The 26,297-nt window shown below is 37.0% G+C and overlaps 1 protein-coding gene across 2 annotated transcripts in view; it reads left to right on the forward strand.

The window, feature by feature from the left end:
* Positions 1 to 26,297, forward strand: part of LOC126297739 (E3 ubiquitin-protein ligase HERC2) — a 752,343-nt gene that overhangs the window by 225,518 nt on the left and 500,528 nt on the right. For both annotated transcript variants that reach the window (XM_049988889.1, XM_049988890.1), the window contains 6 exons: positions 4,105 to 4,260; positions 6,231 to 6,416; positions 6,499 to 6,637; positions 12,456 to 12,612; positions 12,696 to 13,034; positions 25,352 to 25,529. In XM_049988889.1, coding sequence (XP_049844846.1) covers positions 4,105 to 4,260; positions 6,231 to 6,416; positions 6,499 to 6,637; positions 12,456 to 12,612; positions 12,696 to 13,034; positions 25,352 to 25,529 — 1,155 coding nt within the window. The remainder of the gene's footprint in view (positions 1 to 4,104; positions 4,261 to 6,230; positions 6,417 to 6,498; positions 6,638 to 12,455; positions 12,613 to 12,695; positions 13,035 to 25,351; positions 25,530 to 26,297) is intronic.

Here is a 26,297-nt window from a genome sequence, read left to right on the forward strand (position 1 = left end):
TCCCTCTCTCCCGCCCCTCTTCCCTCTCTCCCTCCCCTTCTCCCTCCTTCATCTTTTCTGTTTCCATCTGTGATCCTAATGGTTTAAAACAACAATAGTATGCCAGCAATTTCTAAAGAAGATTCTTATATTTCATGTAGGCCTCCATCCATGTTCTAGGTACACGTTCCACTTCTTTTATTTATGAAGCACCTTCAGTGGCGATTTCCAATGTTGTTAGTCCATGTGTGTGGTCCTGGATATATATTCATGGTCCCTATACTCCAGCTGGCCAGTTTCTGGTGTTTTTTCACCCACGTTTGTTACAACAATTCCTTGCACTTCTCATTGTGTGATCAACATCTGTGTTGACTGTTGCCAACTGTACAGTTAGAAACATTATTTTAATGTGCCACCTCCCACACTAATGACAATGGAAGCAATTTTACAGTATACAATATAAAACAAACAAAAACTTCCTATTATTCATCAAACTAAACAGCTTTATGTTCACCTGGTCATAATGTAGATAAAATGGAATAAACAAATTCATTGGTGACCTACATTATTAGTAAAATAAAGTCAAAATGATCATGGCCTCTTACACAGATTTTATGGCTTTTTTTGATCTGCATTTATGTAATATAAAAATGCACATTATTTGGAGCTTCTTACAGGTGAAAGTTGGTGGTTCAATGACTTTCTATTAACCACCTATGCCATCTCATACAAAAACAAAATTTTTTTGTCATTCTTTTTATTTTTTATTTTTGTGGGAGGATGGCCATCAGGGCATTCAGATTTATGTATTCTGTGAGGCAATACTGACCTTACGACTTATCTTAGAAGAAAGAGTAAGGAAAGGCAAACCTACGTTTCTAGCATTTGTAGACTTAGAGAAAGCTTTTCACAATGTTGACTGGAATACTCTCTTTCATATTCCGAAGGTGGCAGGGGTAAAATACAGGGAGCGAAAGGCTATTTACAATTTGTACAGAAACCAGATGGCAGTTATAAGACTCGAGGGGCATGAAAGGGAAGCAGTGGTTGGGAAGGGAGTGAGACAGGGTTGTAGCCTCTCCCCGATGTTATTCAGTCTGTATATTGAGCAAACAGTAAAGGAAAAAAAATAAAAATTTGGAGTAGGTATTAAAATCCATTGAGAAGAAATAAAAACTTTGAGGTTCGCCAATGACATTGTAATTCTGTCAGAGACAGCAAGGGACTTGGAAGAGCAGTTGAATGGAATGGACAGTGTCTTGAGAGGAGTATGAACATCAACAAAAGCAAAACGAGGATAATGGAATGTAGTCAAATTAAGTCAGGTGATGCTGAGGGAATTAGATTAGGAAATGAGACACTTAAAGTAGTAAAGGAGTTTTGCTGTTTGGGGAGCAAAATAACTGATGATGGTTGAAGTAGAGAGGATATAAAATGTAGACTGGCAATGGCAAGGAAAGCATTTCTGAAGAAGAGAAATTTGTTAACATCGAGTATAGATTTAAGTGTCAGGAAGTCTTTTCTAAAAGTATTTGTATGGAGTGTAGCCATGTATGGAAGTGAAACATGGACAATAAATAGTTTAGACAAGAAGAGAATAGAAGCTTTCGAAATGTGGTGCTACAAAAGAATGCTGAATATTAGATGGGTAGATCACATAACTAATGAGGAAGTATTGAATAGGATTGGGGAGAAGAGAAGTTTGTGGCACAACTTGACCAGAAGAAGGGATCGGTTGGTAGGACATGTTCTGAGGCATCAAGGGATCACCAATTTAATATTGGAGGGCAGCGTGGAGGGTAAAAATCGTAGAGGGAGACCAAGAGATGAATACACTAAGCAGATTCAGAAGGATTTAGGTTGCAGTAGGTACTGGGAGATGAAGAAGCTTGCACAGGATAGAGTAGCATGGAGACCTGCATCAAACCAGTCTCGAGACTGAAGACCACAACAACAACAACAACAACAACAACAACATGCTTTGCTTAAATCATATAATGTGATTAAGGAATTATTATTATTATTATTATTATTATTATTATTATTATTATTATTATTGTCATTGTAGCAAAAGACATGACTTATTACCTGTCACATTCATGTCTAACTGAAGCTCATGCTCTCATTATTTTCATTAAACCATAATCTTCCATCTTTCCCTCTTTACTCTTCCATAACAATTTTAGTTTATATTTAACAAAGAGAGAGCCCTTGGTTATCCAGTTGTAAATAAAAGCTTCTATCAATGGAAAAGTATATTTATATTACTGCACAATCCTTTTCAGATGACTTGGGTGTATCTTTGCATACTTCTTACAGTAACAACATATTGCTCATTATAGCTACCAAGTTTAAGGAATTTAGTGAAAAAAAATATAAATTTATATACAATATCTTTCGGATGTTCTCTCAGTAGAATTTTACCAGTGCCTGCGTGCCTGCCATCCTGCCCTTTCTGGCCAGAGGTGGCTCATTTCAGTAGAAGTTGCTGAATACAACATCACGCCACTTTTCCTGGTCCTTGCCCAGGAGCCTCCAGTGATGAGACATGTGATACAGGAGGTGCATCACATGGATGGCCACTGGAGGGTCCTGGGGCACAGAGAGCAGTTGTTATGCTCTCTTCAGTTCCAGCTGTTGAATGGGGGCATACTTTCTTTGGTTTCTAGACTCCAGTCAGAGCAGATGGCCTGTTGCCACCAGTCTCACTGAGTCTGAACCACCGCCTCCCCTGTTCCCTATTTCTCATTATTTAGGCTCCAACTCCTAGACTGGTAGCCATTCAGTCTGGAACCGCGTGATCGCTACGGTCGCAGGTTCGAATCCTGCTTCATACATGGATGTGTGTGATGTCCTTAGATTAGTTAGGTTTAAGTAGTTCTAAGTTATAGGGGACTGATGACCACTGATGTTAAGTCCCATAGTGCTCAGAGCCATTTGAACCATTTTTTTGAATCTGATTCAAAACCAAAATATGCATAAAGAGATGCCCGTTTCAGAACCAGAATATTCAAATGGTTCATCCAAGAGCTTCACAGTCTCGGTGTTGGTCAAAAATATCAAGTTTTTATTGGGAAACACATTGTAAGCACAATGAGTAACCTGCTAAAACTACAGCATCATGTGTCAGTGCAATGTTTTCAAACAAGTATGTATGGTCTTTTGAGAATGCTGAGATATTTTCAGAAACATCCACATAATGGCAACAACATATACAGATAAGTTCAGAGAATGTCAAATGCAAGTAGAAGCAGTGAGTGCAATAGAAATACTGTGAATGAATGGAGGTGAGCTGATCTTGGTCTTGGGGTCTCGAAATGCTAAACAGGAAGGATGATAAGTCATTCCCTCATTTTAAACCAGTTTTTTATTTCAAATGGCTGAGAAATTTCTCTGGTGAATTTTGAATTGGCTGTCATTATGCCTTATGCATCCTTTGTCTCCTGTGTCTACGAATTAAATGGTCTGAAGCAGCAATATACCCATGGAAATGAAATATCAAATTTAAAGGATGTTTATGTCAAGTTCCATGAAAAAAGGAGAGGAAAATGGATGTTTTATTTAAAGAAAGGTGCAATATTTTTCATTTAACATACTCTGATGATTCAGATAACATTGTATATAGAATACTATGTGAAGGTTATCACACCCACCCACAATTAAATTATAATTAATTATGGTGATAGAATGGCAAAGTTCTAAAAAAAAAAAAAGAGAGAGAGAGAGAGAGAGAGAGAGAGAGAGAGAGAGAGAGAGAGAGAGAGAGAGAGAGAGAGAGAGAGAGAGGAAATTGTCTTTTTTTCTGTAATTTGCTGCTTGCTGTCAGTTGATTTGTTAGCTCCTTTAAATGCAAGATTCTGGCTAATCTGTTCTTGTCTTTACACATTTGTATATGTTACCTCAAATTTCTTAATGTTTCTGACTCTGGAGAAAGATACTTTTTTTGTTTCGAACAATCCTTTGTTTATTTTCCAGCATGTTTTTTTATCCATTTAATTATCCTTACTGTGCCTTGTTAGTTGGACTGCTTTTAAGACTGTTTTTATTTATATTTAAACTGTAATATGCAGTCAACTTGGGTGCTTTGAAGATTATGTAGTTTTTTGATTGTGACTTACTTTTCAGATACAGATGTTTTGGGTGCTGAGTCTTTACTTTCAAAATATCTATCTATCTTGTGCAACCATGTGAACGACATTCTTCCTTTGGCATCAAGTTTGACATCAAACAATAATAAACATTTTCCACACATAGCATCTATTCTAAAGGGTGACTTTGTTGGTAAGTAGTTTCTGTTCACATATTTAGCTACAAATGGATTAGTGAGTAGTATTATGAAATGTAAAAATTTAGAGCAATGTTTGAGATTATTACTGGAATGAACATAGTAAACAGTATACAAGTTCTGACAAAATGTACAAGAGTTTTTGAATTACTAAAGAAACTTGAACTGTGGACTTCCTCTGTGATAAGTTTCATCAAAATCAGTCAATGCATCGTCAGTAGACAAGCAATTTACTACAGATGTAGTCTTCTACTTGACTGAAAGGTGAAAACTGTGTTGCTTCCACACAGCTTAATGCAAAATGTTGTTCATAAATGCCTTGAGCTGTGGAAGCAACAGTTTGTGAGTTGACTCAAATGGCTTGTATTCTGAAAACAGTCACTGCTAACTGAACAGATAAGTTAACTAGACAATTTTGCACTGTCGTTCTAATTTCTTTTACATTGCACCCTTTGAACTGTTTAATTTTAACTAAACGTGGGTCATTGTAGGGACAAAAATTGAGGTCAAAAAGCATATAATTCCTTAGTAATGCAAGCAATTTCATATATTTTTTGTGTGAACTTCATAAATAAATGAAGGCTTCAGATACACATTACTTAGGTTTGATTGTCACATGTACTCCACAAGTAAAATCTAGAAAAATCAACATTATCTATAGTGTGTACAACATGTAGCTAGTATTTTCCTGTAACTCAATGTCATGAAGTGAGAGTGGTGTGCTAGGAAATAGGGGTGGTTATCTTCAGTGGTAATGTGCTATAGTACACTATAGTCATATGGTAGCTTCTAATGACCTTTTACTTCAGCCTTCATGGTCTAAATCTTTTTGGATTATTTAAATTACTATATATGAATGGTAGACTGTGTTTATAGTGATTAATGTGCTGACTGGTATGAATGACCTCTTTAAATCCAGTGCAAAATGTATTTCTTTAGTTGAGTTTAAAATATCGTCAACTTCAGTGGTATTTATGTGTTGAACCGAGATTCAGGCACTTTACTTGGACTTTACACTGGCTGTATGGAGCTTTGTCGAAGCTCAAACGCCAGTAAAAATATGTTTGTCAGTATGTACTTAGAGCAGTAAAAAATGAAGATTTCTGTATAAAAATTTAGTTACTGGAACATGACATTAATGGATAACTTTCTGTATGTCAATATGCCAAATGATTGCCCATAATTTTCAGTTGTCGCGGGTCACCAATGTAGATCTGTACAGTATAAAGGACAATATATGGTATGAGAATACCCTTTATTCACATCAACTGATACCTGATAAAACATGCATATCTGCTCTGCATGAAAGGATAAAATGCAGTAAAACTTCACAGTCAACACCAGATATCCTCCATTTTCCCTCTGGATCGTTAGCAAGGTTACACAACACAGAATGAGGGGTATTGATGCTGAGCAAATCGTGCACAAAAATGTTCCTGAAATCAATTATTGCATCCATTTTATTGATTTGTTTACTCCTTTTGGGCAGTTATGTGACTATGAGCTATGCCCAGAAATTTTAATGTAACGTGTCAGTTATTCGTACTGCAGTAATTGGTGTCCTGATAACATACACCTTGAATGACATCCTGTGGCTGCATGACAGTTAGTGTGCTGTATGACCTACAAGTTGTCTACTACAAGTGCTGTGCTGAAGTAACAAAGCTCAAAAGTCAGTTTAACTGATCTTCATCTCACCATGTTACACCCTTATCATAACATTAGAGATTGCCAACACATTGAATGTTCTTCATAAAATTAGAAACTGTCATATTGCGCCATAATATTGGGGCTCACACTAGCTGCAAGATAATATATAAATTTATTCTGGTGGATGTGGTTTTTGGACATCATGGGACTACAGTTGTAGTAACACTACCATATTGCTTTATTTTCTTTTGAAACTTGTTGTATAATTAAGAAGATTTTGGATTGTGTACTGCAATAGTTGTGTGCTGTTCAACAGATGTTCTTCTTCCGGAGCTTCTGGTGTGCCTTATCCTCCTAGAACTGGAAATGCCATTGCTTCTTCTGCATGTAAACTGGACACAGACATTAATACCATTACTGGATACACTTGATAAATTTAATCGGTTTACACCTGGGTTTGATAAAGAAGATGGAGAAGATCTGTCCTGGCCAGGAATAATTGGTATGCACTGTTACTTACTTTATAATGCAGGTGTTTAAGATAAATTTTTTATGACTAATATATAATTTATTTTTATTTACAGTCCCAGAAAGTTCTCTTAGTGCACAGAGATGTCATGAGGATCTAGCTCTTATCAGAAAAGCTGACTTGGAAAACCATAATCGTGATGGTGGCTTATGGATTGTCATTGACAAAAAAGTGTATGATATTCAGGATTTTGGGTGAGTATGGAAAAAGTTCCTAGTAAACACATTTGTTTTCAATATCTGAAGAAGCTGTGAGAGTAGAGGAAAAAATGATGAAAACTAAAATAAATGGTCCTATGTGCTTTTAGTATCCACCACACTATAGCATAACAACCTTGCAAAACAGAATAAGTTCAGTGAATAGTTTTCTTTATAGTGCCTGATTTTCAATTAAGCTGTTACTTCATAACAGTATAAGAGAGATGTTTAGTTTTGAAATGTTAACATCGCCTATTCCAGTGTTACTGCCCAGAAGAGAGATTGATCTGCAATCTGTTCCAACTTTTTAGAATTACTTTCTATAGATGGCCATAAAGTGTGATGTATTATATAAGAAAGTACAATGTATTTACATAATACAGAAGTGCTTCTATGTAAACACTCAGAAACAATTGACTTGACACACCTAACAGCACTCATGAAGCCTGGTGTGGCATTTTCAGAGATTAATAAACTTGCAAAACTGTCAGAAATAGATATGCTGTCTTCCAATGGTTTCATTACGCCAATCAGAGACTCGAATGATGTTTATAATAATGAAACATCCATAGCCACTTAGGAAATGAAGAAATAATTTGGGTCCGCTGACACATACCTGTGTCGTAGTTTTCAACATTCCACACCGTTATGGTCTGCCACTGTGGTCCTGTGTTAACCAAGAAATAAGTGCAGTAAACCAACAGTTCGAAAATATATGTGAACTTTTCCGAAATGGTAGTATGATAAATGTAAATGGAATAGCATGCAGATTTTATACTCATCATGATTTACATTTAAACGGACTGTGTAAACATATAGTAACCAAGAAAGGGGTTTGTATAATAGTAAACAAGCCTCACATACTTATTTAGGAAGGGTGGAGACTGACTGTGTTGGCAAAGTACAGTACAAAGTGAACTGCATTCAAACAGCACAGACGTTTCACTACCTTGTAATAACTCCATGATATTTTTGCATGACGGCATCAGATGTGCAAAAAATAAGATAGACGATCTTAGTATTCTACTGAAAGAAAGAAAGAATTCTATTCTACATATTAATGAACATTGGCAAAATGAGAATCAACTATATTTGTACAAGCTATCAAGCTATTTTTGAGTATAACTAGCCTGAACAACTATGGAGGTACGTCGATATATGTTAGCAATGATCTTTTAGCAAAATACACTAATCTTGACATCAATAATTTCTGCATTGAGAGTGTATTTGAGGCAGCGGCTATATTATTGTCAGGCCCCAAACTTATTGTAGTGTGTGAATACCGTATTCCTTTATGTCTTTACGGAGATACAAGATGGAACACTCTCCCATTTGAAGAAATACAATTAACATAAAATTTTCAAGGTTGGTGATATTAATATTGACACTAAGGTTACAATAACTAAACCCTTGCACTTGCTTAATGTCCTCCAGTTACTCAATATGTTTTCTGCAAGTAACAAGCCAACAAGACAATTTATCATCTCTTCACAATGTTGTAACAAATGCAGAAAGATATGCAGATAAAAGAAGGCTCTCTAATTCTGTGTGTCCTCCAGATCATGAAGTACTATGATTAAAATTGCTGGAAAAAAATCACACAGACCAATGTGAACAACCCAAATAAATTAGAATTGTTGATGATACACATATCAGTGTTTCCAGATGACAGATGTGTGATATAATGGTTCAACTTCATGTCTCAGTTTACAAATGTTGATGAAGCTTTTAGCAGCTTTGTCATTCTTGTTTCCAATATAGGTAATAAATGCTATCCTAAAGTATTTAAAAGACATAAGGGAAAACCAAGCAAAAGTTATCATAGAAGTTTACAGTGATGGTTCACACTTGACCTCAAAAAATTAAGAATGCAAGTCATCAGTCTCTACAACAGATCAAAGAACAGTGAAGAAGACAGGTTTCAGTACTTTCAACTGAAGAGGAGATACAGATTAGAAATTATATGACAGAAACAAATAATAAATGATAACTATATCCAGCAAGTGCAAAACAAAGGCTGCTTGGAGATTTATCAAATCAGAACTGTGTAAAACTAATAGAGCCACTTGCGATACTTCCAGTATCACACTTGATGAAATGAATAATTTCTTTATTAATTCAGATAACAAAGAACACCCAGCTCAATGAAATGAGAACCATAAGTCAGGCATTAATAAATATGTAGAAAAAAGAAAGTTACACATATCACACAACAAGCCTGAAACCTGTACATTCACTGATGTTGCAGTAGCTACAGCATAATTCAGCAACTCGAAATTGGAAAACTTGTATAACCTGTCAAATTTTGTTATTAAAAATATAGTGGGCATTATATTGCAACTGCTTTGTGTACTAACAAACTGGATTTTGTATAAGTAGTTTTTTCTGACCCAATTAAAGATAGCATTAGTTGTCCCTCTATGTAAACAAGAAGTCATTTGTTGATAACTACCATCCCATTTCTCTTGTACCAATACCTTTGAAAATAGAATGTTGCATATATCAACTAATTTATAAACATTTCACCTTCATTGGAACTCTGACACTCAGTATGGCATCAGGGAAAACTCATGAACAATGAAGGCTGTTGAAAATGTCGTTTCGGCAATAGTCATCTGTTGATGCCTTACTAATTTACCTGAGCAAGGCAAGGCATTTGACTATGTGAGCCATCTGATTCTAATAGACAAACTAAGGTGCTATGGCATTCGAGATACAGTGCTCACTCTTATAGCATCGTGTCTCGACAATAAGAAGCAGAAGGTCCACTTTAACGATATGAGCTCTGGATTCTTATGCGTTACAAGAGGCGTGCCTCAAGGATCTGTCCTGGGATCCTTATTGTTGATAATTCCCCACACAAGAACACCAGCACCACCTGCTTTAAAAGTGGCCATTTGGCAGTTGAAATACATCACCTGACGTAGTTTTCAATATACTCACACCCTATCATCAGTGATTGTCAACTTGCGCTACAACTCATCAGTCCAGGTGACCTCCTCCTATGCTGTAGGGTTGCATGGCTGTGTTCCTGCAGCCACATTTATCTTTGTGCCCTGCAGCAACCAGGGTACAGAGTACACTTATGGGGAGGTGGTGTTGCCTAGAAATGAATTGCTGGGTGTTATGCTGCATTGTGCGTTGTCTGCCTACTGTTACCATCTGTGATAATTGGCAACAACCCCTGTAATTAAAGTGAGGAAGGGCGAACAGTCCTAAAGCAATAAGTCCACATTTGAGAGGATAGAGGTTCAAATTTCTCTTTGACCTCCCAGATTTGGTTTTTCTATGGTTTCCCCAAACCCTTAAAGCAAAAGCTTAGATGGTTCTGTTGGACATAGTTTATTTCCTTCCCCAGTCTTCAGCAATCTGAGGTTATCTTCCTATAATGACCTCATCATTAACAGGACATCAAATCTTAATCTCCCTTACTTCACTGTGATCTACACATTATTTCTGATGGCACCTGGCTCTGGCAGCAGCATTTTCCGACAAATTGAGACACTCATTTTATACCCTTGGCATAGTTTAATTTGAATAGCAGAGTGCCTGTGTGACCTTGAAGATGGATTTTCCCATATGGTGGACACTCGTTATCAGATGCACTGATGTTGTGTGTCTTACTCATTCTGTACTCCACTGTTACACTAATAACTAGCACAAGTAGTGCTATGCCCAGTCATATGACATGCAAAACTCTTCCGTTCACTATCACAGCAGTAGTGCTCACTGTGTGACGTGGCAACAGTTTCTAATTAAGTTGTTTGTGAGGGTGTTTATTCAAACAAGGTGTGTGGCTACATAAACCCTTTGAAGAGTGGAGCTTTGTAGCTTGCAAATGTCGTAATTCGTGGAATTTAAACCATATTTTAAGTATTCATATTTCTTTCTCTATCTATAAAGATGTATTTGAAAGGGAGAAACTTCTTTGATCTGTTAAAAGTATAATAGGCACCTGCTAAAAAAATTGCCCTGTAGAAGCTTTCTTTAAATTTGAGAAAAAAGTCACAGTAAAAATATAAAAAAAAATTAAAATGTGAAGTACATCAAATGTAATGATTTCCACCCCCCACTCTTCATAATCCAATGCACTCACTTCATCATCAACCAAAAATGACATAATTACTGAAAAAAATACTGCAGTCTACCAAATGCTGCAGGGAATGTGAAAACTATTCCATAAAGTGTTGATGTGATCCTATAAAACATGCTATTCATTTATACCTGTAAATTCTAAGACCATGTGTGTGTGTGCTCTGTAACTGGGTAGACACTCGAAGCCCATCAAGGCAGCCTAAACAGTGTAGCATTAGCAGAACCTGGGCATGAATTACTTACAAAATTCCCACTTCAGGCTCAAAATGTGAAGGGAAGCAATCTCTCAAGTATTATTTATTCAGGAAAGGGGGTTATAGGGAGTTCACAGGGGTGGGGTTGTGTGAGATGGAAAGACATATTTGTGTACAATATGCAGATGTGATGGAATTACTAGTTACAGATGCAGAGGATTTGCTAGACATACTTTGCCACTGATTGAATGAATGGAACATTTTATTTGCTCTCAAACTTCCATTTTTTTATTTTAATTTGGTTTTTATTTATTTACATGCTAGTTACATAAGTCAAAATAGCTAAGTAAGTAATGTAAACAGATCTTTTGATTTGTTAAGTATGGAGCTGCAAGAGAAATAAAATCAAATGTTTCCCCATATAACTCAAACTTCAATTATATTGAGTGTCTACCAAACTGATATTTTGAGAATAGGTTGAGAAATGTCCAGGCATGTAAAAATGCATAGATTTTTGACAGAAAATCTGCTTCAGAGCTCACATACACATAAACAGTTTGTGTGTGTGTGTGTGTGTGTGTGTGTGTGTGTGTGTGTGTGTGTGTGTGTGTGAAGGAGTGTCTTCTAAGCAATTGTCCAGCTCTCCTACATGTCTCTGTGTTGCTCAGCGCCCCTTCTAACTGTTGAGTCAACATCTGGCTTTACACACATGTACATCTATACGGTGCGAGCCACGTTACAGGGTATGGCAGAGGATGATTCTGGTACCAATATAGGCTATTTTTTCCCTTCCCTGTTCCCTCTGCAAATGGTAGATGGGAACAAAGACTATCAGTAAGCTTCTATGTGTGTTCTGATTTTTCTGATTTTCTTGTTACGGTTAGTTGCGGGACATGTGGGAGGAAGTAGTATGTTGCTCTACTGTTACTATAATGTACACTTTCAGAATTTTAACAGTCAGCTGCTGTGGAATACACGATGCCTTTCATTTAGAATCTGGGTCCTTGCATTTATTGAGCTCTCTTGCTTACTAAATGAACTTGCTACACGATGCACTACTCTTTATTCTTATATTTTATCTTGGATTTTACATCCATGCATATTAATTTTATAATTGATTTCAAGTAGATTAAGAACATTTGTGATAAAATTGTGTGCTACGATGAGTCTTATACATGGATCCCTGCCAATACTCTGATCATGAATTATCAGTGGTGCAGACCCGGCACTCTCAATGGATAAACTCAAAATTTCAACTTGTCACTTGTTTCCCTTCATAACTTTGAAGCTCTATAGAAGCTCTTGTGCTATGCTGCTTGAATACCAACTCTGGAGAAAGGGTAAAGAGAAGAGGTAGATGTAACCACAGCCCCATGTCAATCAGAAATTTGTAGGTTTTCAGAAATATAATTACTATATGTGGATAATATAACTTATTGCTGTTTATTTCTTTGAACTATTTTAGATGAATTTTTTTCATTTTTGGTCTATTTGTTGAATATATCAATTAACTTTTCATTTTATAGGTCTCTCTCTCAGTGTGGAAGCAACTTATTTACAAAATATTCTGGCCGTGATATTACTCAAGCAATTGATTCAGTGTGTCATTCTCAGTCAGCTAAGGAAGCCATTTCATCCTTCCTAATTGGTTATTACATGGAACCTGACCAGGAGTTACTGCAGGTTTTATAAGCATTTGATAAGCCTCATAATTTGACAATGCATATTATTTTGCATCACCATCTTTATACAATCTATATTTTCAGGTTTCTGACATAAATAATGTTGTTTTACCATTGATGGATGTAGAAAGAAGCGTTGGGTATATCCTCGGTCTTCATGCCCACAGACTTTTCTTAAGCACACCACTGCAACCTGCAGAAGATGACGCTCAACGATGGCTTAATGCACCCTTTTTGAGAGCAGGACCGCAGGATTTGCGTCCTTCTAATCCATATGATGAAGAAAAAGGAGAAGCGAGGAGCACTAGTTCTACAACTGTGACAACTCCCACAGAGTCTCATAATGTTTATTGTGGGCTGCCACATCACAATAAAGATCGAGCTTCTCACTTCCTACAAGCTCTTACAGAGAACAAACTCACGGTTTGTACTAATATAATTTACATTTTTTCCCTGTAAGTCTGAATTTGATATTGAAGTTTTGATGAAAATAAGTATATTGTCATTTAGTCCATAATATAGGGACCAATCTTCATTATCTAGCTGAAAAAATATAGTTTATGGATGAGAAACACTTTGTGGTATTTCTTTGAGGTACTGTTCACCATGTCAATTAATATTATCACTTTTAGGCTTTCTTTATTGTGTTGTGTACGTTATTTTGGTAAGAGCATTCTATGTGCTAGTGATATGGCTCTGTGCACTACGGGACTTAACATCTGTGGTCATCAGTCCCCTAGAATTTAGAACTACTTAAACCTAACTAACCTAAGGACATTACACACATCCACACCCGAGGCAGGATTCGAACCTGCGACCGTAGTGGTCACACGGTTCCAGACTGAAGCGCCTAGAACCGCACGGCCACACCGGCCGGTGCTAGTGATATAAATGATATTGTATTGTGTATGTTGAATTGGTTGTATTGCCATATGCTCTCTGAACTGTAGTTATAACATTGTCTGCTATGACTGTTGAACACAATAGCTTAAGAACGCACCGTATTCTGGAAACAGGAAGCTGTATTGTGTTAGTTTGATGAGGTACACATGAGAGATACGTATGTGACGATGAGACTAATCTCTGAAATGTGTCATGCAAAATAGGTTCACCAGCATTTTACTCATTGCAGTATGTGATCTTATTTTCCCTATTAAATGGAAGTTAAGTCTGCTCATAGTGATACCAGGAGTTGATCTGAGATTATTTAAACTTCAATCTTACTTTTGTACAAAGTAATAACAAAAGCATGTAGTACAGTGTCTCTTATGAATAATGATTGTAAACTCTCACTTAGTTGTAAAATTATGTTAATTATAAATCATATTTAGCCAGTCAGCCGTCGAGAAGAAAAATTCGAGTTTCAGCTAACCAGACGCAGAACACAATGGGCAACACTGCCTCCGGCAGGCTTTTTCATTGTGCGCACGGGACGTCCTCATTGGCTGAATTCAGTGCTAAATAACTGGGAAACGGCACAACGTACCGAACTTTTTTCTTGACAGTTATTTCTTAGCACAATATCCCCTGTAACACACACGAGCTTTTCAGACTCTCTCTAACCAGCCTGCATATCATCCCTGAAGTGCCATTGTAGAATTTCTGCAGCGCAACTATTTACGGCTGCAAGAATTTTATTGCTGGACCCACAACGTTTTCCACACACAATGTTCTTAGATCTGAGCTTATCTGTCTCGCGTGTGTGCATTCTGTATGTATACAAATAACTTGAGGCCAGACGAGGACACTAATGCTAGGGTACATGAGTAACCAGTATTATGAATTCAGTAATTAAAGTACAATATACAAGTCATAATTAAAAGTATTACATATGGCAAAATGAGTATGTGACAATAAAACATGAACTGGCATTCAATATGTGGAAGTAAAACCCATACTTAAATTCCACATGAAATGTGTAAAAAGTAATAATAGGAAGCTCCTAGTCCAGCATATTAAATAACGCAAATCAGTGTAAGATTCAGAATAAAAACGTTAGAAGTACACTATGTGATCAAAAGTATCCGGACACCACCAAAAACACACGTTTTTCATGTTAGGTGCATTGTGCTGCCACGTACTGCCAGGTAATTCAATCAGTGGCCTCAGTTGTCATTAGATATTGTGAGAGAGCAGAATGGGGTGCTCCGCAGAATTCATGGACTTCAAACATGGTCAGGTGATTGAGTGTCACTTGTGTCATACATCCATACGTGAGATTTCCACACTTCTAAACATCCACAGGTCCACTGTTTCTGATGTGATAGTGAAGTGGAAACGTGAAGGGACATATACAGCACAAAAGCATACAGGCTGACCTCATCTGTTGACAGACAGAGACGCCTGACATTTGAAGAGGGTCGTAATGTGTAATAGGCAGATATCTATCCAGACCGTCATGCAGGAATTCCAAAGTGCATCAGGAGCCACTGCAAGTACTATGACAGTTAGGTGGGGAGTGAGAAAACTTGGAATTCATGGTCAAGCGGCTGCTCAAAGCCACACATCATGCCAGTAAATGCTAAACGATGCCTCATTTATGTAAGGAGAGTAAGTGTTGGTTGACTGAACAGTGGAAAAATGTTGTGTGGAGTGATGAATCTCGGTACAAAATGTGGTGATCCGATGGCAAGGTGTGGGCATGGCGAATGCCCAGTGAACATCATCTGCCGGTGTGTGTAGTGCCAACACTAAAATTCGGAGGCGGTTGTATTATGCTGTGGTCATGTTTTTCATGGAGGCGGCTTGCACCCCTTGTTGCTTTGCATGACACTATCACAGTACAGGACTACACTGATGTTTTAAGCACCTTCTTGCTTCTCCCTGTTGAAGAGTAATTTGGGGACGGTGATTACATCTTTCAACACAATCAAGCACCTGTTCATAATGCATGGCCTGTGGCAGAGTTGTTACATGACAATAACATCCCTGTAATGGACTGGCCTGCACAGAGTCATGTTCTGAATCCTATAGAACACTTTTGGGATGTTTTGGAATGCCGACTTCATGCCAGGCCTCACTGACTGACATCGGTACCTCTCCTTAGTGCAGCACTGTGTGAAGAATGGGCTGCCATTCCCCAAGAAACCTTTCAGCATCTGGTTGAATGTATGCGTGCAAGAGTGGAAGCTGTTGAAAAGGCTAACGTTGGGCCAACACCATATTGAAGGGAGGCCGCCACGAACTTGTAAGTAATTTTCAGCCAAGTGTCTAGTACTTTTGATCACATAGTATAACATCACATGTACAAGGTGTGTTCCATAAGTAATGCGACCAAATTCATAAAAAAATCATTTATTGAATATATTCGTACAAATAGTCAAAAATTTTCAAAATAGCACCCACTTGCATCGATAGACCTCTGGAGACAGTGTTTCCATGCCTGGAAGGCATCCTGGAATGCCTTTTCTGGAATGTCCTTTAGAGCTGATGTAACATGTGTCTGGATGCTTTCAATCATGTCCCAATGTTTTCCTTTCATGACTCCTTTTAACGGAGGAAAGAAAAAAGATTCAGTGAGAGCCAGGTCAGGACTGTAAGGAGGCTGGGGAACCAGTGGGGTCTTGGTCCTGGCCAGAAAGTCGAAGACAATGAAGACCCTGTGACTCGGCGCACTGTTTTGGTGAACTTTCCACATGTGCTTGATGTCGCTTCGCCAGTGCGAGACACTCCCTTTCAGTCTTTTGAGCACTTCCAAGCAGAAAGCTGAGTTCACTGTAGTACCGGTAGGAACAAATTCGTGGTGGCCAATGCCTCTGATGTCAAAGAAGACAATGAGCATGGTTTTGATCCTGGACTTGCTCATGCTTGCCTTCTTGGGATGATGGGGTGTGCCACTCTGTATTCTGCCTTTTTGTCTCAGGGACGTACTAAAAAATCCATGATTCATCACCAGTGATAGCTGAGTTTAAAAAATGAGGACCATTTTCACACATTTCGAACATTTCTCGGCACTGAAGCACTCGCATGTGCTTGTTTCGCCGGTCAACACTTTTGGGACGAATTTTGCACACACCTTCCTCATGTTCAAATCTTGGGTTACAAGGCAGAAAATGGTTGTTTTTGACAAGTTTAGAGTTTGAGCTATCAATTAAAGGATCAGCCGTCTGTCAGAGTTCAATCAATCGTGCACATGCATCACATTATCGTCGACTTGTGCGGTTGATGGCCATCCACTGCGAGGTTCGCCGGTGATCTCCTCATGGCCCTACATGAATGACTTGTGCCATTGGAAAACATGTGATTTGGACAAGAAATCAGTCCCAAAGGCATGGTGAAGTAAGGGAAACGTTTTGGTGGCGGACTTCCCAAGTTAAACGCAAAATTTGATAGCGTACCATTGCTCTACAGAATGATCCATTGTGCCAGGTTACATAAACTCAAAATGGGGTTGAGGGAAATGCACGTCTTGACTCTCTGGCAGCTCGGAGCCGTATGAGACAAAGAGCATTTTGAAGCTAACACCCCCCTTCACTTAGCCTAGTTGGTTAAAACAGGCTATGGTGTACCATTGTGTCAGAAAAAAATTGGTCACATTAATTATGGAATGCACTCTGTACAAGTTGAAACTTTCCAGTGAAACAATTAAACATAAATGCAAATTATAAGATAAGTAGCAAGGCGAAGACTATTAATTAAAATCTCACTAGTCGACGACACATTCAGAATGGAATCTCAGTAGCATTGCCTTGTGGTTTCTTTCTAAGAAGTTTTTGTTTTCCTGTCACAGAACTTGCAGAAGAAGGCCCAGTCTCTTTGCTGCTGGTCAGTACACACAACCCCATGCCGAGCTGCTGTGGCATGCAAAACTGCCCAAACTATCAGGTTTCTGAATAATACATCAAAATAAGCTTTCAAGTTAAACTCATTCTGTTGATTCAGAAGTAATCCCAAATCCCATTTTCTGTGTTTGTAAGTTTCCATTTCCTCCACTAGGGTCAATAATTGTCCTAAAATGAGTCTTGAAACTTCTTCCTGTCTGACCAATATAAAGCTTTTCAGTTTTGGGAGTTGATGCTGTAGACACCAGATTCTAAATATCCGTAGACAAATAGTGGACAGAAAATAGGGAGTGAGACACCTTTTTGGGCAGGATAGTCACACTCATGAACATAAAAATACAGATAATGAAATGAATCTTCTGAATAAGTGTCTATATTTTAGTAATACTCCGAAATTGATCCCAGGCATTTAAAAAAATCTAGAAGTAAAAGTTGCTCGTTATGTAGCCAAAATCAATAAATTTAAACAAAAGGACATAGCAGCTAAAGCAATCTGTTATAAACATAATAATGCAAAACATATAAAAAAGCACTTAAAAGTCTGAATCATAAATTAAAAATGGAAAGGACTGTAGTTACGAGAACTGACAAAGGGAATGCTGCTGTCATAATTTGCAATTATGACTGCATAAAAAAAAAACTGAAAAATTCCTTGCAAATAATAACATAGTTGAGAAGAAGAGAAATCCTGTGATAAATTGCAGTCAGAAATAAGGAAAAAATTGAAAACAGTAGCTTTTTGTTTTCAAATGAGGAAGAGAATCATAGATTACAAATGATGAATCTGTCTATTTCAGTGCCTTGGTTACAAATTAAATTGCAAAAGGATGGGTGGGGGGGGGGGGGGGGGGAACCAGTTACGCCAATTATTAACAGTATTTCATATCCCAATTATATAGTGAACCACGAATGCAACCTAAGACTGAGGGCAGTATATACTTAGAAAAACAGTTTGCATAGAAAAACAGTACTATCAGCAAACCCCAAGTATATATTGCTGACATACAAAGTTCACCTTTTAGTATTTTGTTTACTAATAGCTGCTCACACGGTTGCAGATGACATGATGCTCACTGAGTAAAAAGACGGCAACAGAAAAAAAAAAGCACACAGAAAATATGTGGCAAACAGCGAAAATAATTTCTTAAAACATGCTGTAACATACAATAAATAAGGTAGTATGAAAGTACACATAGAAAACTATATATTCAAAAAAACGAATAGTAAAAATGTAGTAACGTGCTATTGTGTTTGTATAACCATGCTATTTTCTGCATGTTTTAGATTAAAAACCCCACTGATGATGGTGATATGTGTCACTGAAACTAGTTTGGGAAAATAAAGAAATAAACGAATAACAAGGTGTGTTGCATCAAGGCGGACTCAATTTGCTGAAAGATGGAAGACATAAGATTAGTGTATTTAGGAAGCAATGGCTACTGAGATGATTATACCTGCGAAATGCTGTCACTCTGAAAAGCATAAATGGGCATCCTTTAGAGCCTTGATCAACAGGATGCTAAAACTGCCACCCACTCATAACAATGAACTGGAAGAATTGAATGTAGCCAGGACAAATGGATATAAGCAATGTGATGTAATGAACCTTCATAACAAGCTCAAGTCAAAAATACATGACAAGAAAGAGAAACAGATCCAGAGGGCATGATGTTTGTTGCTATGTCATACAATGGTGCAATTTCGGACAGAATTCCACAAGCCTTCAGTAAAATGAAAGCAAAAATTTCATTTGAAATTAAAGGTATAGTTGGTTCTAGGCAACACCACAAAGTTAATAACAATAACAACAACAACGACAACAATAACAAATAATATTTAGAATCTGGTAACTACAGGACCAGATATCAAGAGTGTGAAAAGTTTTATTCAGATATGAAGGAATTTCAAGATTTCTGTTAGGGAACATATGTGTAGCCAAAATAAGACCATTTTTGGTACATCTGGATAAAGAAAATTATAAGGCAGGGAATGTTGAGGATAATATAGAAGTCTTGCATAAGGCGCCAAAAGGACAATTATTGAACCCATTGGAAAGAATGGAAATTTACCTACATGGAAAACAGTGACTGGGATTACTGCTAAATTAACACAATGAGTTTTAACTTGAATGCTTGTTTTGATGTATTGAGAAACCTGCTAGTTTGAGCAGTGTCATCTACCACAGCCGCTTGGCATGGGGTTGTGTGTATCTTGTGCTAGCCTTGAGGAGACAGCTTTTTTCCACAAGCTCCGCCTCAGGAAAACAAAAACTTCTTATACAAAAACCACTGAAATTTCACCCCGAATGTCTAATTAATTTTTGAGATTATGAATAAAGTCTTTGTCTTGTTACTTATCCTACACTTAATGATTATATTTAATAGTTTTTTTGTGCTGAAAGGTTTCAATTTATAGATGTTACTTTTAAACTTATTATTCTGGATTTTATACTATTTTGTGTTATTTACTTTGCCAGCTAGGAGCTCCATATTATTACTCTTTACACATTTTACGTGGATTTTAAATATGAGATTTATTTCCACATATTTTATATCAGTTCATGGTTTATTGTCACACACTCATTTTGCAATGTTAAGTAATTTTAATTAATGACCATGCAAGTTATAAATTAACAATTGAATTTATGATACTGGTTACTCACTTACCCTAGTATTAGTGTCCTCTACTGACCACAGTTACTGATATAAATAGAGGATGCAACCGGGCCATTACCGGCACTAATTATGTACCCGGATATTGCTTCAGGTTGTTATACCACGGTTTTTCTATTTCTAACAGATCTGAAGATGGCAATGGCCAAAACTGGTGATGGTGCATTCTAAAATTCATGTGATCAAAACAAACCTTGTCACTTTATCATGTTGTTGAATTCCTGTGCACATCATGCAGAGACTCTGGTGTTGATATGGTAGTGGCATAACTTCAGTTTAGAACTTATACAATGATGAAATAAATTATTCAAGAACTGGTAATGAAAGAAATAAATACAAGTTTTAAAATGTAGGTAACATTAAGATATTTATATCATTTAAAATCAAAGATCATCTTGGGAAAAAATGGGATGTTGTAATTAATTCTTTCTTCATTTCCTTAAAGACTCTCCCAATAAGAACTTATTTGAGTTAGTAACACATAGTGTTCAACTTAATTCCCACTGTAAAGTTCCCCAATAGGGTACCCAATTGCTCACAAACAGCCATTGATAATATCTTTATAGAAAAGTCCAAACAAAATTATATTACAAAACCAATAGTCAATGGCCTCTCAGATCATGATCTGCAGATCCTTCTGTTATATGTTAACACTGAACAGGGTATAAAATCTGTTAAATCTGACCTCAAGATGGTAATCAATAAGCCAAAAATTGTTTATTTTAGGACACTTCTCAGAGACATTCACTGGACTGATGATTACAGTGCTCACAGCATGAATGAAAAATATAAAACTTTTGCTAATAAAGTGCTTACCTTATTTAAACACTGTTTTCCCCAAAAACTTACCAAGGTTAGAGCTAAGTCTACAAAGAAGCCGTGGATTACTCAAGGAATAGGGGCATCTTTTAAAACAAAAAGAAAACTGTATCTGTTAATCCGAAACAGTTTCGATGTTGATGCTATAGTACATTGCAAGAAATACTGCAAAATATTAAAGACTGTTATACAGAAATCAAAGTAGATATATTACCAGGAAAAGATAGTCATGTCAGATAACAAAATAAAGACAATATGGGATATAGTGAAGGAGGAGACTGGTAGAACCAGACATGAGGAGGGACAAATAGCATCAAGAGTAAATGATATATTGGTGACAAGTGTGTATAATGTTGCAGAACTTTTTAAAAACATTTCATAACTGTTACTGAAAAGATGGAGTTGTCAGGTTCTGTAGATGCTGCTATGGAATACCTCAGACCAGACATTTCAAGTAACTTCCATGATATGAATTTGACCCTCACTACCCCAGCAGTAATAATATCCATCATAAAAACTTTAAAATCAAAAACATCTAGTGGGTGTGATGAAATATCAGCAAAGCTAATTAAATAATGTGATTCTCAGTTAAGTAACATATTAAGCTATCTGTGTAACCAGTTGTTTATCAGTGGAATATTTCCTGAATGGTTAAAATATGCTGAAGTTAAGCCACTGTTTAATAAATGAGATAAAGAAATAGCATCAAATTTCCGTCCAATTTCACTTTTGCCTGCATTCTCAAGAATTTTAGAAAAAGTAATGAACAATTGGCTTTATAACCATCTTATCTCAAATAACATACTGTCAAAGTCACAGTTCGGATTTCTAAATTGTTCTGATATCTAGAAGGCCATCTACACTTACAGTGAAAATGTGCTTAATTCCTTAGATAAAAAATTGCAGGCAACTGGTATATTTTGTGATCTGTCAAAGGCATTTAACTGTGTAAATCACAGTATCCTTTTAAGTAAATTAGAATATTATAGTGTAACAGGAAATGCTACAAAATTGTTCAAATCTTATATCTCTGGCAGGAAACTAAGGATGTTACTAGGAAAGAGACATGTATCAAGCTATCAGGCATCATCCAACTGGGAACTAATTACATGTGGGGGTCTCACAAGGTTCTATTTTAGGGCCCTTACTATTTCTAGTGTATATCAATGACCTTTCATCAGTAACATTACCAGATGCCAAGTTCGTTTTGTTTGCCGATGATACAAACATTGCAATAAATAGCTAATCAAGTGTAGTCTTAGAATGATCAGCTAATAAAATATTTGTGGACATTAATCACTGGTTCCTAGCCAATTCTTTGTCACAAAACTCACTACATGCAGTTCAGAACTTGTAAGGGGTGTCCCACGAGTATATGCCTAACATATGTTGACAAGCAGATAGAAGAAGTGGACAGTATTAAATTCTTGGGATTACAGCTTGATAATAAATTCAACTGGGAAAGCATACCACAGAACTGCTGAAGCGTCTTAACAAATCTGTATTTGCAATGCGAATTGTGTCAGACATAGGGGATATAAAAATGAAGAAGCTGGCATACTATGCTTACTTTCATTCCATAATGTCATATGGGATAATTTTTTGGGGTAATTCATCAAGTCAAGCTAAAGTTTTCTGGACACAAAAATGTGTAGTAAGAGTTATATGTGGTGTGAACTCTAGAACATCCTGCAGAAGCCTGTTTATGGAACTAGGGATACTAACTACGGCTTCCCAATACATTTATTTTTACTTAAGTTTGTCATTAAAAATATATCACTTTTTCAAACCAACAGCTCAATTCATGGAATCAATACTACAAATAAGAATAATCTTCACAAGGATTTAAAGTCACTCAGCCTTGTACAGAAAGGTATGCATTATTCAAAAGCACACATTTTCAATAACTTGCCAGCAGCCATAAAGAGCTTAACAACCAATGAAATTCAGTTTAAGAGAAGCCTAAAGGATTTATTGGTGGCCAACTGCTTCTACTCCATTGATGAATTTCTCAGTATAACCAACTGATTTGTGTGTGTATATATACAAGTAAAATATAACTTCTGCACTATTTCAGTGCAGGAATGAGTTCATTGTAAATAAGTATGTATCTCTCTCTCTCTCTCTCTCTCTCTCTCTCTCTCTCTCTCTCTCTCTCTGTGTGTGTGTGTGTGTGTGTGTGTGTGTGTGTGTGTGTGTGTGTGTGTGTGTGTAAGTACAATCTAAGTTCTGCACCATTTCAGTGCAGTAATGTGTTCATTGTAAATATTTTAGAAGTTGTAATACATGTTTATTACCTTCTAAATAAAAAAAAAATATTTTAAATTCAGTGCATTAGTATTTGTAAAATGATTCTTTCATATAATGTTCATTAAAAAATGACGATCATTCCACTTGGGACCTGTGGAATGGTACATTAGCTTATTTGTTTGAGTTGTAAATGTTTGTTATGTATTGTTGTTTTCTGACATGTTCTACATCCTGGAGGACCTGCTCACTACGGATCAATTGGAATGAAAGTAAATCTAATCTAATCTAATCTAATCCAATCCTTTACACAGATGTGCTATTTTCTCTCTTCTACTGTATCTGTCTTACAGATTTCACTTTCTGGCCTTTGCTGGTTAGTTTTTCTGTCCTTAACAGTGATTAGTCATGGTGTCCTAGTATGTGAAACTGCTCCTACATTTGAAAGGCTCAGATCCACATCTTGCCATCCTGATATAGGTTTCCTACAGTTTATTTAAGTCACCTCATATAAAAGCAGGGATGGGACCCTTGTTAATCACTAGGCCACAGAGAAGCAGTGTGATAAGCATTGGGCAGAGGACTAGTCATCGTTGCTGGATACTGGACCTTAAATCATACGGAGATCAATATAAGGAAATGTGGTATGATGAATTTTATTCATTGTGATATTTTTCAAGAACAAGCTTGCTTCTCTGGAGGTAGGGTTGGTAACAAGCATAATGCCATTGTCTGAATTTTGTAGATAGATGCCTGATAATTATCATTAAGATTCATTAAAGGTGGCAGTGTGGCTAACTTTCTAACAGAGCTGTACTACTTACAAACTTTCTGAGCACTAGACATGTAAGCTAGGCTTCTAACTGTAAGATGTCATACTTAGCTTATGCATTGAATTGACACTGAAATTGCCAACTTTAGGAGACATGCGACTGATCCCAAATATTCTCTCATTCTAAGAGCTCCTCTACTTGGGGTATTCCACGTGGTAATGTGTTGTCACCCATGAAAATTCAGTCAGTGCCAAACTCATTCGTGAAAAGACATACATGGGAAAGGAGTACAGTGTCAAAATAATGCTGACTGGTGAGATTATAGTGTTCGAAGATTTAGTGGTCAGTACGCCCATGCAACATTATGCCTGCCCCCACCATAACACCTGGACCACCACAGTAATCATATTTGATAGTGTTACTGTGAGCATTCATGCACCCAGGAACATTGTCGAACATGATCGTTTTGCTGGTCCAGGTAGTTATGGTGTGGGGAGGTATAATGTTGGATAGGCATTCTGACCTCAAAGTTTTGAACATGGTATGGTCACTGGTCAACATTACTGTGACTCTATATGTGCATCCTTTTGGGGTGCGTTGAGCCCTGACTTCTTTTTTATGGATGGCATTATGTGACCGCATCGAACTGCACAGGTGGATGAGCTCTTGGCATGAGGCAATATTCAGTTAATAGACTGGCCCGTCTGTGACCCCAACTTAAATTCCTATGAGCATGTGTGGGATGCAGTGTCATGTTTGTCATCTCATTTTGTATTTATTTAGCTTCTGTACTATACTGTAGCAGGTCTTTCCATGTATAGTCCAAGTTCCAATGAGGTATGTTACCTGGCAGTGACACATCAAGCGAAAGTTACTTTCTTATTTAATATTCAAGAGAGGTGCTGACAGTACCAAATGCATCAGATAATGGAATGTGCTGAAAATACGTGCAACTCTGTAGCACTTACTGGTAATACAATAAAAGAACTTTGCACCATGGTGTCACACAAGCATGGATGTCACCTTTAACACAGCAGATCCTATGGAATACAGATTACAATCGCTATCAACCATACCGTCTCAATCTGCTAGGAAGATTCATTCCAGTTCAAATTCTGCTGCAGATTAAAAAAAAAAATCCTTGAGCCAATGCTTACTTCTGGTTGTTTCATTTTCTATCAAATTGGCTCTCTTAAGGATAACATCTCTGCTTTATTATAGGAGAATCAGTGTGTAGTTTGGAAAGTCAGAGATAGCTAAATTGTCTTGTCTGTTTGTATAGCTCAGTTGGTGGAGTTTTACCAGCAATAAGGAGAGGTTTAGAATCAGGTTGTAGTCAGACATATACCTTTGTTCTATGCAGGAGGTCCTTGACAATTAGTAGCAACAATAGTGTAAAATATAGTCTATTCCACAGAAAATCTGTATGTTTGTTAACTTATTTTCAGGATCCTTATGTGCAGACATTTTTGGCCATTGTGGAATGTCATTGTAAAATCCATCACCTCATGAGTCATGGTGAATTTTCTCCAGAGCATCCAGTGGAAGAAGTTGGAAGACTGCTGATGGCAGTTCTAATCAAGCATCTGGGCATCGAATGTCAAGTTATTGATCTTATAGAACAAGGTTGGAACTTGCTTTTCTTTCATCTTATTTGTAGCATGTCTAATGCATCTGATAACTGAAAATATTAAGAAAGTAAAGAAAGTGTAGAATAAGGAGGAGAAAAAAGGGCTGTGAGGGGATCAGGAAAGAAGGAAGATAAGCTGAACAAGCTATCTCAGATACCATGGTAGAGAGGGCTGCTAAGTAAGAAGCTAGTGGGATACAGTATACTGCTGTGATTTGTCCCTGTGGTAGAGTGGGGAGTATGGATGGTATAAAAAAGTTTATTCAGAATTTAAAGTCAGACACTATCTTCATTTACTATACATATTTGCCTAATTCATGCATTGTTCTTTCATCCCTTTTGTAAATCTCATCAAGACTGAGAAACTTCAGAGAAGTGGAACAAGTCAAGATATACATTAATAAAAGGTTCTCAACTCATTGATACATAATCTGTATATTGTACTAACAAATCTGTCACCATATTGTTTAATACTATTTGTGTATGCACCACTTAAAAGTAACCTAGTAAATTTAGTAAATTAGCAGGAAAGTTGCTCTTACTTCATAAAACCAAAAATGAAATGCCCAGGTACTAAAACAATTTGGTTGTTGATATAACAGGAAAATGGTAGAACTAAAAGAGGGAAACTGATTTCCACCTGTTTGTCCACAAAAAATTGGCTTAGTCCCAAACATTTTGATTTTGAGGAAATACAAGAGGGTGTTGTCTTGTTCTGGTTCCAACATCAGTTTGCAGAATTCTGTGAAGAGGGAGTTTGACCT

Source organism: Schistocerca gregaria, chromosome X (assembly GCF_023897955.1).
Source record: "Schistocerca gregaria isolate iqSchGreg1 chromosome X, iqSchGreg1.2, whole genome shotgun sequence".
NCBI lineage: Eukaryota > Metazoa > Arthropoda > Insecta > Orthoptera > Acrididae > Schistocerca > Schistocerca gregaria.